General features: G+C 37.1%; 1 protein-coding gene across 6 annotated transcripts in view; it reads left to right on the top strand.

Annotated features, from left to right (window-relative positions):
* The window catches only part of MAPK9 (mitogen-activated protein kinase 9), a 44796-nt gene extending 33639 nt beyond the window's left edge, over window positions 1–11157 (top strand). For 4 of the 6 annotated variants that reach the window (XM_044454297.1, XM_044454300.1, XM_044454299.1 and 1 more), the window contains 2 exons: window positions 1350–1421; window positions 2944–11157. In XM_044454297.1, coding sequence (XP_044310232.1) covers window positions 1350–1421; window positions 2944–3116 — 245 coding nt within the window. In that variant the 3' untranslated portion in view covers window positions 3117–11157. The remainder of the gene's footprint in view (window positions 1–1349; window positions 1422–2943) is intronic. The other 2 variants (XM_044454301.1, XM_044454302.1) reach the window with 2 other exon arrangements.
* Window positions 11158–14247: the final 3090 nt, after the last annotated feature.

Genomic DNA, 14247 nt, shown 5'->3' with positions numbered 1-14247 from the left:
GCATCCACTTGCAGGAGCTCTCCTTATAAGCATGCCTGGGCCCCATCCCTTCATGAGTGGCCTTCTGAAAACATGCACTCCTCCTCTCTATACACCTATCTTCTGATTGGTCTGCCCTTCTCTGCTGATGATGTGCCATGGGGTCAAGAGCCACGTCCCCCATGTCTGTGTCTGAGAAACTCAATTGCTCCAAGTCCCACCAACTGTACAGGGACTGCTTGCCCACCTGAGGAGTCTGGCCTTGGGATAAGCATCTCTACTTCTCTCATATCTATGGCTGGGAATGGCCCACATCCCCCAGCAACCTCCCCCACCTCTCTTCTCCCTCTTTCTCCTCCTGATTTGGATTCTTCTGGAAACCAGCTGGCAGCCCTTGAGAATATGCAATCCTGTTAATGAAGGCCCTCCAAAATGTTCTATCCATGACATCCCTGCTTCACTAGTCCAAATTCAAGGCTGTGGCTTCATTTTTGGAATCATTTCATCACTTATTTGGTCTCTCTTTTCTTCTTCTGCCTTACATGGTAAATAATTTTTACTTACCATATGCCATTTCCAATATTAGTATGTTGGTTCAAGCCTGCAAATGTCACATTATTCCAAGGCAATAGAGCAAAACAATGGAAATATAAATGTGACTTCATTTTTCACATCTTACAAAGTAATTCTTTTAATGTCTATACCGTGGGTGTGCTCCTATAGATTGCAACTTCTTTTTCTTCTGTTGAACGTTATCTGATGAACTTGCACAGCTGAGTGTATGTGAGAGTTCTGCTGTCTGGTGACAGGAGTGGTCAGTGTCTAGCTGATACCTTTTCTTCTGATTCCTACCAGGAAAGGGGACCAATAGATCTCTTAAGTTTAAAGTTGGATTGTTGCTGCTTAAAATTCTTCGCAACTTTTGCTGAAAAGAAGCAGTGGTTAACAACAGTACTTGAAGAGCATAGTGATTATATCCAAACTTGCTATCCCAATGATTTTATTCCTTATTTTAATTTTAATTTCTTGCTTTTTTATCTTTGGAAGGACTAAAAAATGTGTTACCATTATTGCCTATTAAAATAAAATAAAAACGGTTATAGTTTGAATTTGGACTGTCTCTGTGGCAGAAATAAGTCCCACTGAATTCAGTGAGACTTATACCTGAGTAGATTTAAGATTGGTAGTTTGGGTTGGTATATAATCAGACATGTATACCCTGTTAAACATTGCAGAGACCGGTTGTGATCACAAAAGATATCCAGATTATGCTGTCTTAAATGTTCCAAAATATTAAAAAAGAATGATAGCAGTTTTGTAATGTTTTATTTCTTTTCTTCCCCCACCCACATTTTCTCTTATATTTGTAGAACTAATATATAAAGAAGTAATGGATTGGGAAGAAAGAAATAAGAATGGCTTGGTAAAAGAGCAGCCTTCAGGTTAGTCATTGATGTAATAGTCTGCCTTTGATTTCAAGATTTGGTCATGTTGACTAAGTTTGCACATCATGATTTGCTACCCATGATGCAAAGTGCTGCTGAAAATACCTTGCAGTTGCAGCAGGGAAGGAAAAGACAAGTCTGTACTGCTATGGTGTCCATAAGAACATGCTGGATTATGCCCAAGGTCCAACTGGCACAGCATTCTGTTTACAGAATAGCAAGCGAGCTGCCCACAGGATCCCTCAAGGAGTCCACTCCTGCTCAGGTTCCCCGGCAAGCAGTGTACATAAGTATACTGAAAGCAGAGGTAGCACACAGCCATCAGGACTAGATAGCCATCTCCTTCATGGACTTGTCTATTTTCCTTTTAAATGTCCACATTGGTGACTGTTGCTATACCTACCTACCTATGTACCTACCTTGCATTACTGCTATAACAGAAGAAAGTTCATCAATTTTGAATGAGCTGTGCACCTATGGAAGTGCTAAGGAAAGGTATTCCTAGTTTCCCAGACATAAAGAGGGGCAGAAGATATTCTGTAACAATTATGAATGGAAATACTGGCTGACTTGTACTGGCTGAGAATGTATTCAGGAAGACTGCAAGGATTCCTCTTTTGTGGCCCTGAAAAAATACATTTTACAGAAATAATTTAAATCATAGTGTCAGTGGTGAATGTTGCAAGACAGCAACCTGGAAATATATTGTGGATATGGATGCTACAAAAAGGGCTGTTTTTGGTAGAGTGGTGCTGCAAAATGATTTGGCTGATTAAATTTGACATCTCACTGCTGATAAGAGATCTTCCATTTCCAGTATATAAATTTGCACAATGGCTTGTAAAAGCAAAAAGAGTTGCACTTGCCAGTAACTACTGTTCTGAGTCTGTTCAGTCACATAACTTTCCCACCTGCTTTGCCATAAGGACTTTCCATAGTAAAGGAGCAAGTGAGGTGGTGTCCCCACCCCTTGACAATATATTCTTGGTGACCAAAAAAAAAAAATGTCAGGAGAAGAGAATATGGAGTACCTCATGTGCCAGGCTCTGAAAAGTTCTTTGAGCAAGTTTGCTCATGCTCAAATACAAAGGGTGAGAGTGATATTTTGTATGAAGTTAGAAGTAAATGCAGTTTTTCATTTTTTGTGCTGAGGAAATTAAGTACAACAGTATCATCCTTTGAGTTATGGGTGGTAATATTTTGGACATCTGTAACAATTTTAGCAATAACCAAAAAAGAAAGAAAGAAAAACTGATTTTTTTTTCTTAAGCTTATCATTCACAGCACCTGGTACTACTTTTGATTTTATTGAAAATTAAGGGCATTTACTTTTGCCAAATAATAGATGCCCAGAGCAATTTGACCTTAAAGAAAAAGCTTGAAAAAGAAAAAGCTTGCAGTATTGCATTACGGTTGCATTTACTTCTTTAATAAATACAGCAGTAAGCCATTGTGCCGGGGAAAAGAATTCTGTGGATCCCAAAGTACCACCTGTGTTTTCAACCATGTCTTTCCTCAGATTTTCTTATGCTTGGTTTACTTAGCACAGATGCAGCAGTGAATAGCAACATCAGCCCTTCACAGTCATCATCGATCAATGACATTTCGTCCATGTCAACCGAGCAGACATTGGCTTCAGACACAGATAGCAGTCTTGATGCTTTGACAGGAACACTTGAAGGATGCCGGTGATCAGTTTTGAAGATTTAACATTGGCAAAGAACTTTTGCTTCTGTTGGGCTTGAATGCTTGTAAGTTTATGGAACCAAGTAGAAAAACTCCATGTTCTGCATGTTCCTTTAAAGTAACATCTGTAATTTTACTCAGTTGCAATAAGACTGTCTGCTTAATATTGTAGAATGAGTGCAACTTTGTATCTCAAGCCAAAACAAATATAGACATTATAAACCATTCTGTTTTGACCTAGATCAGGTGAGCAGTTAAAAAAGTCCAAGCTCAAATGAGTTCATGGGCATTCTCTCAGATGTCTGAAACATATGCATATCCAATATAAATCCCCCCCCCCAAAAAGCAAGAGCAAAAAAGCCATTTAAGTCTTATTGAATGTATATCCTTATTATCTATATGACTACAAACATGTGCCACATCAGTGTGGGCTTTTTTTTTTTAATTCTCAGTACTGTAAAATAGAAGGAATTCGTTTCTTGACTCCTTTCTCTCTCCAAGTAATTTTGTATACTTGCCTGTAAGAGAAGCAAGCTTGTGTTTGCTTCATCTTTACATATGAATGTAACGCTGCTTCTCTGAATGTGCTCTTCCAGTGCTTTTCTTCAAGGGATTGTTGGAATAGCTAAAAATGGTCCTGTGGAAATTTTTCATTAATCTTGCATGTGTGACTTAGTGAAAGTTTTTGAAATAATATTCCTTGGTCTTTTTGAAACAATTCATCAACACTAGTAAAACATCTCCCTCTTTTCCCCCATTCTAACATTGACCTAGAAATTCTTAGAAAAAAAATTGGTCAGTGCAAAAGTTTTGGAACTTAGCATGACATGTTAAGGGACCTCTATGCAATATAAATTTCTTCTTAAATTTACAGCTACTATAAACTTAAATTCATAGAAAGTGCATGGCGAACTATTTTAAACATGGAACAACACAAGAAAGGCTAGCTTAATAAGCAATCTATATAATTTGTAATTATTTCTCTACTCATCCTACTTTAGCAAATTCCGAATGTAAATACCAGTCTTGAGCCAGCTTGACCAGGCTAATTTTTTTCTAGTTCCAGAAGTGGTAATTTGTCATAATTTGAACCAGGGTAAAACCCATTCATGAGACATTTGTAAGGAAGATATTTATTTAAGAGTATAGATGATTTCCTGGCTACCACTGTATTAGGAAGGTAGTGAGACAATCCCAGATTGTACAGTTGAGGTTTACAGTAATCCCTGAACAAAATTTGTGGATTGTGAGGAGGAAGCCATGTCCTTAGGAAAGTTGGGCAAAGGTTTGTCTCTTCTTCTTACATCCAAACATGAATTGTGTATACCACCTTCTGTGTCTGGCACCAGCACTTTACTAACAGCACAATGCTATGCATGTTTGCTTGGAAGTAAGTCCCGCTGTGTTTAATGGTGTTTACTCCTAAGTGAGTGGGTGTAGGGTTGCAGCCTAAGTAGTTTGCAGTGTTAGCCTTCTCCAGCAATAGCCATTTCAGCAAATAGAACTTTTGCATAGGTCTGGTATGCTGCTGCATTTTGTACCTTGTATTTGATAAGATTTGTCCTCTTAGAATTTATGCTTGCATCTTAAAATGTAGAGAAGGGGCCCTGCTCTTGCATGATATACTCTGCTTGGATAGATTTGTCCAATTCTGAGGAGGAGGTGGAAAGGCAAAGGATGGGGGCAGGTGGTTTGGCAGTTTCAAGGTTATCTGGTTATGATTCTCAGGCAGAGTGTCTACCTGCCATATAAAAGGAGGAGACATTTCAGAGCTGGGGGAGGAGGTGATGGAGTTCCTTAACCCAGTTAGGACATGATAGGTGAAGTAAGTGACCAGTTAGAAAGTATCCAACACTCCTGCCCTCTGGGCTTCAAGCAGCAACAGCCACCTGAGGGTGGAGCTAGAAGCTTTACTGAAAAGGGAGGAAAGGAGTGCAGGTTTCAGTTTGGATTCAGCTCTTTATATTGGCAGGTGCTTCTCTTACTTCTCAAAAAGAATGCTACTTTGATTTATGCTGTTGTGTAACCTGTTAGGTTGTAATAAAACCTATTGCAAAATTACTTTTACTTAAAATGCCATTTTAATTAAACCATCCATTTTGAATGCTTTGAATACAGTCTAAATTAACTAGTATACTTAAAACTGAAAATGGAAATGTGTACTTGACAATGTACCATTCAGCGTGTGCTTTTTAAAGTGTTCCTATTTAAATGTATATTAATCATTGGTGAAGGAAGCACCGTGATGGCTCCTAAACAGCACTGGAGGATGTTTTATACTCCCAGTTCAGAGGTGATGCTCCAGTACCCTTCCACCTTGCAGCCAATACAAAAAGGGCCATGCTGGCTGCCTTTCCAAGGTCAGGAATGCAGGTGCAGAGAAGGGAAAAAGTTGGTTTGGGCGGATTGGGGAGACAGCAGAGGTGAAGATGCATGCCATTCTGGGGCCTCTCTATTCTTCCTCCCCTCTGAAACATGTTTGTAAAGTGGACACAGAAACCCTTTGAGTGAAAATGCAAAGTGGAAGGACAGGGTGGTGATGATTACCTGATTACCTTTGTCACTTTTCCCACCTGTATTGGATGCTCATAATCCTTTGAGTTTGGGGGACTTAAAAGCCTTGACAGTGAAATCTAAAGGAGTGTGCCTTAAATTACAAAAGATTAAAGCAACCATAAATAATGTTAATAATAAAGTTTACAGGATATAAACCTTTCAAAGTTTACATTGTACTTTTAGAACTATCATGAAAATAAGTAGTATATTCGGACTGTTTTTATAAATGTGGGGTATTCAAGGATGATATTTTTTACACAGAATAATATATAGTAATTGGAGTATAACCTTTTCCTCTGTATGTGCTGTATTGAGCAATGGCAGGGCTTGTGTGCTAGTTTCTCATACAAAAAGGAAGCCTTCATCCTATAGCACCAATTCAGAAATTCTACATACTAGGGCAGGAGGGGATGGGGAGCAGAAATACTTAGTAGTGTAGTGTGAATGCTTGAGCTACTTGAGCCGTTGCAGCAGTCAGAGTTTTGTGCTGTAGCTACTCGCTATTCAGCTAGTTCATATTATAATAGTTCAGTTGTCTAGAATTAACTGTCGTAGGCATGTTTTCCAGAGACCTGCCCTGAGAAATTCTCTACCCTTTAGCCTTACTAATTTTGAAGAAGCAGCCACTCTGGGTTAAGATATTCTTGAATTATTAGGAAGAAGAAACTACAATTGCTCAGAGATGATGACTTAGCATAAATTACATTTAGAGGACAATGGACAGCTTGTTTGTAACAAGAAACAGTGAGGAAAGGTTGGGTGTAATTTCTTTTGAAGAGTTTTTGCTGAAAGTAAAAAGGAAATGAGTCAATTGTAGTCTGAAGAGGAACTATGTATATGTGTTTTGATAAGGAGTTTTCTAGCAGCAGAGGTGATTATTGCTCATGTATGTCCTATTTCTTAATTCTAAGTGTATGGAGAACAGAGGAGAATGCAGCTGTTTGGTAGAGGGGGAAAATGCTACATTATGTTTGAAGGTGCACTCTTTTTTCATTTTTAAGAATCATTTGCAGTGTTCTTTGTCTCCTTTATTTTTCTTAGACTGCAAGTGCTATGGACACTTAAGTCTACATTAGTGCCATTGAGCACAGTAGAATTTGCTTCTGAGTAAAATTGTATAGAATTGCACAGTGTTTCTCACCTGTAAAATGGGACCAGTGTCCTTTAAATATTAAAAAAAAATAAATTTAAATGAGGGATTTGTCTGTCACTTGCCTCACTGCTTTTGTCTTATGAAGCCAATTTCTTCAATGTACTTTTAGTTATGCTTTTTTTCTTTCCCAACTCTTTTAAAATTTATTTTAACAAGATACAATGAGAAAGGAAAGGGGATATAGGAAAGGAAAGTGCCAGGGATCAATCTGCAAGTATAATATGTGACATCAACATTTAAACTCATTCATTAAAAAAAGAGAAAATCTCATTGGTTATAATCCAATTAAAACAATTCTCATTTAACTCAATTGTCCAGTCTATTGCTTTAACTTTATAGTAATTACTGACATTTATAAAAACTATATTTTCTTTAACAATTAAATTGCTCATAATAAGCTTTTCATCTTTGGGTGAATTCTTTGAATGACCTTCTATTAATGTAATCAGTTAATTTTGTCATTATTGCGTAGACAGCTAACTTGTTTTTCCAATCCTCAACAGTTGGGCAGTTTTCAGCTTTCCACTTTGAAGCAATTATCACTCTTGCTGCTATTATGCATTTAAATAACTCTGTCATAATCTTTGGGATAGTCTCTACTACAATACTCAATGGCATATTCTTGACGTTAATTGGAAAGTCCATTTTAAAGATTTCCTGCATTTCTTTATGTATCTGCTTCCAAAATCTTTTAGTTCTATCATATGTCTACCACACATGGTAGAATATCCCATCTTTCTCTTTACATTTTCAGCATTTTCCATTAAAGTTCTTAACCATTTTCTGTATATCTTTCTGGGTAATATACCAGCAAAAATATATCTTATACCAGTTTTCTCTTAACATTTGACTTGCAGTGAATTTTATATCTTTCATCCATAAAACTTCCCATTGATGTGATTGTATTTCTTCTTCAAAGTTCTGCTACCAGCTCTTCATAAATATTTTGACTCATTGAGTTTCAGAATCATGTTTAAGCAGTAATTTGTAAATTCATCATAGGAGCTGATCTTTTTGATGTTTAATTATAGTTTCAAAATCAGTAAGATTCCTTATTATGCTTTTTCTGTTTTAGTTTCCTTTTTAAATCATGACACCAATTGATAATAATGGATTTATTCTATATTTTTTCATCATCCTCTTAATTCTTGCCACAACTTGATTTGTCCTTGTTGGTCAACCATGTCTCTATATGTTAAAGAGTCATTATTTTTCCTCACATGTTTCCAAAGTATGCTTCTATTGGAGACTTCAAAGGAGATATTCGAGGACTAATTTTTCTTCTCATAGGATACCATTTTTAAATTAGACTATTCCTGAGTACAAGACTACTATTTAGAATCAATGCTTTTTAAAAAGATTCTTTGCTCCATAATTAAGTTTTCCTTCATCTCCAATTTCACTAATCTTTCATTGAATTAAAGATCCATTATGCGATCCAGACTAGACCAGCTGCATAATAATAGAGTTTAATGTTTGATATTGCAAGGCCTCCTACCTTTTTAAAAAAAACAACCTGTATTTCCCTGTATTGAAATTGGTGACATCGGAATTTTAAAAAAATTAACTGTGGCAGTATATTCATTTTATGGTAGAAATTCTTCTTAGCCATGAAGCTTTTAATTTTAACTATCTCTGTAAATCCTTCTGGAACTGTATTCAGGTTGTTTTATAATTATCTTGAAATAATGCATCATTGTGTCCTGTCAGATTTCTTGCCAAGTAGTTAACTGAATTAGAGGTTATTTCACATCCTGAATTTTTAAAAATGTGTTCCTCTTGTTCTATTTAAAAATTTCAATATGATTTTAGTCTTTTTCTTGTTTATTTTATAATCACAATAAAATTCAAATTTTTCAATTTTGTCTATTTGTTGTATAAATAAATGTGGATTTAAGATGGTCAGCTCTACGGCATCTGCATAACTTTTCATATTGTAGTCTTCATCTATTTTTAGGCTGTTTATGTCTGAGTCTTGTCTAATTTTCCTGGCTAGAACTTCCAATACAAGGATAAGTAGAAGTAGAATTAATGGGCATCCTTGAAGGGTGCCCTTTTCATTTTGGAAACTATGGATTAGCATCCCATTTTCAAGAATCCTAGCATGTTGCTTAGTATAAATTGCCTGGATCCAGTTCATAAATCTTGAACTACAATCTAAATACTTTAGACTGTAAAGTATTAAACTAATACTTTTAGTTTTCAATTTAAAAAAGCCCAAGACATATTATCAAAGGTTTTTTCCACATCTTATTTTTTCCATTAAATGCCGCTGCCTCCTCTTCCTCCTCCTCCTCAATATATTCAGTAGCATTAATCACAAAGTGGACATTATCTTTCATTAATTGCTTTGGTCTCATCTGGTCTGTATGGATTTGTTTTTCTATACATTTTCTTAATCTTTCAGCCATTAATAAAGGGAAGAGTTTGTAGTCCACATTTAATAGTGATACAGGTCTATAAGACTGTGGCAGAGCAGGATCATTGCCTTCTTTATGTATCAATGTTGTATCTTGCCATGATGTGGATAATAATTTCTCATCTTTAATTTCATTCATTACTTTTTGAAATTGTAGTATTAATTTTTCCTCTAGGTACTGTTAATACATTGCAGAGAAACCATCTGGTCCAGGTGCTGTATCTTTTTAAAATCTTTTTATAGCTTGTGAGATTTCTTCAATGGTAATTATGCTATTTAGTGTTTTTCTTTGATCCAATGTGAATTTGTCAGTATAAGCTTCTATGTATTGCTCCATTCCATCTACTGAAGTTAAGCTCTTTTTATACAAATTTGAAAAAAGTTTGAACTAATCATGTATCTCTTTCTCCACCTGAGTGATTCAGTTGCACTTTTAACCCATTATTGATCTCCTCCATTTCTTTTTTGAGCAGTATGGCAGATATCACCCAAGTTTATTCACTTGTTCTCAGGCAGATGTTAGTCAATTCGTCAATTGGTTAAACAAGTCATCCTTTTTTTTCCCCTGTCAAATAAATCCTTTCCAAGATTTTCCCCTATCCTGCAGATGGCACCAGCTTTGCAATTACCAGTTTAAAGAAATTTTAATATGTCACTTAAGGAGCAAAGAATCAAGAAAACACAAAATTCTCAATTTTCCATTTTCTAGGAAAGGGATCATCCAGAAATCACAAATCCACCTTTAAAATATATTCTACAGGATAGCTCCTACCAGTTCTTATAAATGGTGGCTCCTTTGCCTTATTCTCAGAAAAATTTCAATCCAGAGAAGAAGAATGGCACCTAATTATTCTTTTTCCCCACCAGCCAGTTCCAGTCCACACAGACTGCTCAAATGGACAAGCATCAACACCTGATCAGTCATTCTTAGACTCTTGATACAATTAGCAGATAACTTTATGGCTTCATTGCTGTATAGTCCTATTAGAAGTTTAAAAGCGGCTGTTCATGCATAAATTCCATTTGGATAAGCAAATGATTGTTTTTCAAGGTCCGTGTTATCAGAGGTTACAAGCTATAGTCCCTTGGCTTATGGGGAGAGAGAAAAGAGGAAAAACTTGGGAAGAAGAAGAAAGGTATTTGGGAGGGGATTTTAAAACAATTCCTTTTTTACCTTATCTTGTTCTCTTGATGGTATTGAACAGATCAGGCATTCCTGATAAAACCTGATTGGTCACGTGTTCATCATAAAGATGAAGAGAAGGAGTAGCCTGTACTTGGCTGTGAACAAAATGCCAATCTGCTAGACAAAGTAGAGAACACTCAGAAGTTGCTCCCTTTCAAGTTGCCATATTCCCTCATGCCGCCAGTATGCTTTTGACATGTGCCCTTTTCAGTCTGGATCATGTGGTCTCCACTGTTGTCTACTAGATCATTCTGCTTTAATCTGCATCCAGTCATACACAGTTGTGTTCCAGTTTTCATCTGTAACATGTTGAAGGATATGCAGTAATTCATGAGAATATCTTGGAAGAACTCAAAGGTTAGTTACTGCCATATGAATTTGAAAATGTACCAGTTAAAAGAAAAAATTGAGAATTATCTGATGTCTTAGGAGGAATAAATGTACATTTTCTCTGAGATACATACAAAGTACTTTATGCACACAAGCTCAGTTCTGTTAAGCTCTTTTGAGTGTATATTTTAATATTAATTTCTAAGTAGTCTCATGTTGCTGGCTGCATTTAGATGTCTTGATAAATCACATAATGATCTAGCCTTCTTCTAGGGCAAGGGTGGGCAATTAATTTTCCTATGGGGCCACATGAGAAACTTTGACAGTTGTTAAGGGCCGGACCAGTACACTTACAGCTCTGCTCAATATCTATCTCTATAAAAACAGTAAATGAAACATTACAATGATACAATGAAAATGTGGAGCACAGAACAACACTATTTAATGAATATTCACAAAAACATTAACATTACATGAAAAGCAATAAATTCAATTCAATTTTACTTATATAGCACAAATTTACAACATATGTAATCTCCCAGCGCTTAACATAGTAAGGTATAGACCTTACGAATTAGAACAGAGAAAGAAAAAACTCAACAATCCAAGTTGCCTTTGGATTCCCTATAAATGCATCCAGCTTTGTTTATTTGCATTACCTCAGTTCTTTTTTGTTGTTGTTGTTCAGTGAGAGAAATCTAGTCTGTTTTGGGCTTGAATGACGATATATATTTGCATTGACTTTTAATTTGCCAGTGACCTCATGCGGGCCAGTCAGTGTCAGCCATCGGGCCGGATGTGGCCCACGGGCCATACAAGGCCCAGGTCTGCTCTAGGGCCTTATTTCTCCATTTCCTTCAGTGTGGCCATAGAAAGGAGATCAGAGCTTTTGATTCTGTTTGACATGTTATCTCTAGTTTTGCATGTCATCTGAATCTCCAACTGTGGTTAATCTTAACTTTGGTTTATGAAGAAGCAAGCAGCTTCATAAATGACAGTTTGACTGTTACTTGTTTTGAACCATGATTAAAGTTAGCCATGGCTGGTCAATTGCAGATGACACAGGCCAAGGTTAATAAAAAACAAGCAAAAACTTCTAAACTGGTGGCCACTGAATAAAGTGGGAAGAATGAGTACTTAGTCCTGATGTAATGTGAAGATTGGTTCTGTCATGATAGATCATGGTTTATTATGAATGTAACCAATGCCTAAATCTAACATCCCAAAGGAATCATGCCTCAGTGCCACTTGCCTTTTGCTGCCTCCATGATAATTGTTCCTTATTAACATGGACATCTGCATTTGAATAGCAACACTTCTGTGTTAAAAGCCTTTTGACTCCTATTCTTGCAAGCCAGTGGCCATTTTTTCCCCCAAAATGCCCTATGTTGACATCAAATAATACATTTTGGGAGTTTTAAAATAGCTAACACCTCACAAGAATGGGAATCAAGTGCTCCTGTTCAGAATTTTGGAAGGATTTGGGAGACTGAAGGACAGTGGTGTGAAGCAACAGTGGATCAAGGAGGACTGACCTGGATGGGAGTAGGAAAAACTGGTGTAGGGGAGAAGCGAAACCAGAATTCATAGGGAGGGAAGAAAAACAGCTAGGGTGATGGGGAAGGGTGATGGAGACAGGCAGCTGTCTCGAATGATTGGAATGTTTATATAATAAACCTGTGCTTTTGGTTTTAAATAAGTAGATTTAGTGTATTTTACTTTACTTTTAAACTTTAATGTGTTTCTTTCATGCTATAAAGAGATTAACTAAAACGCTACATTAAAGCATCCTTATTGTTGACAGGTGACCAGAATGAAGAGTGGTATTTATGCTATATCTCAATAACTAGAGCCAATAGGGAAAAATTGGTGCCATTTTTGGAATCAGCTGGTCAAACATACCCAGGAACAGGTATAACATTTGAAGCACCAAAATCTGTTGGCCAGTGATCTATACAGAAAAATTGAATGTCAAGGAGATTTGAACTTCACATTCTGACATCTAGAATTCTCTTTTGCATTTGCTGGAACATGCACATGTAAACGTATGTGCACAAACATAAACAATCTCAGCTGTGGCAGTGTGCCCACCACATTGCAAGCTCTGTCCAGTCACCATGTAGCTTCTTTCCTGCATCGTCATTAAGTGTATTTTAAAAGTTAACTAGCAGCCAGACCTGGGTTCACACAGGCAGGAATAGCTATGCAGCAAAACCTTTGAGCAACTTACCAACTTCCAGAGTTGGACACATGGTACCATCCTGTCCTAATGAATCTATGGCTGAATGGCACCGCTAGGTGCAGCCTCTGCCATGGTGTACCCCATGACCCTCTGAGGGAGAGGGACCGGGCCACTCCATTCCCCTGATCAACCTACTGATTTCCTCTATATGAATTGCCAAGGGGAATTGCCAAGGGGAATGAACAAATTTTAAAAACAGAAAAACCTGGAAACGCACATGATTGAGTCTTCTTAATATGCATACTGAGTCTAGGTTTCTCAGTCTTGAACTGATGGCATAGATAGGCAGAAGTACGCATGCAGACACGCAAACATCCATCCTTATCCTTTGTTATTATAGATTATCTTGACTTCAGTATCATAATAATGATTAGTAAGAAAAGGACAGGACTCAGTAAATGAATGTGAAAGTCAGATATTTTATTCTAGTACTGGTAATATTCTTTTAGTGAATTGTGTGCTAAAGTCATGGTTTCTACCAATTTGTGTGACATTATTTTTATATTTCTTAACTGCCGGCCATGCTTTGACACATTTCTGATTATTGATAACACTGGCTTGATGCTTGAGAAAACCGGGAAGAATCAAAGTGTGAGAGGGAAGAAACAAAGCAAAACATGTGGCCCACTCCTAACTACAATTGGCAATTGATTAGTAGTATATCTGTAGCAGCCTTAGAATACATAATAGTTCAATTGTGCTACTTATACATGCAATTGAAAATCTAAATCTATGCAAGAAGTAAGTTTTGGGACTGAAAACTAAAGCATACATTTGTACAGCTCATCTTGCTGCCACAAAAGAATGTAAGTGTACTATAACATGGATTCTAACTTATCCATGCTATTTTTAAAGACCCAGAAGCGACACACAGATTTCATTAGGCTCATTTCTTACTGATACTTAGATGAAGTGAAGTACATTTGTTATATTGTCTGTCCTTTTTAGTCACTTAGGTCACAATTGCTATGGCGGTCCATAGGAAAAGGCACAGCCCCCTCTCTGGCCTTGGAAAGGCCTCCCATGGTTGCAGCAAGGCTTCCCCTTCAGAACCACCCCCTGCCCCGATCTCTGAGTTGGCGTGGTTCTTCCTGTGACTGCAGAGCCCCAAAGATGGAAGCCTGTCCTCAGGGCAGGCACTGGGGGAGGCACACTGGTCACCACCAACTCCAAGTACCTTGCAAGGTCAACATCAGCTATATAAATAGTTTTGAGGGAAGGGGAGTATGGAGGCATTTTTGCCACCATGCT

The sequence above is a fragment of the Varanus komodoensis genome, unplaced genomic scaffold, assembly GCF_004798865.1.
Source record: "Varanus komodoensis strain SLA01 unplaced genomic scaffold, ASM479886v1 scaffold7_3, whole genome shotgun sequence".
NCBI lineage: Eukaryota > Metazoa > Chordata > Lepidosauria > Squamata > Varanidae > Varanus > Varanus komodoensis.
Note: the sequence above shows the minus strand (reverse complement) of the source record. Positions and strands in the feature narration are given on the sequence as shown.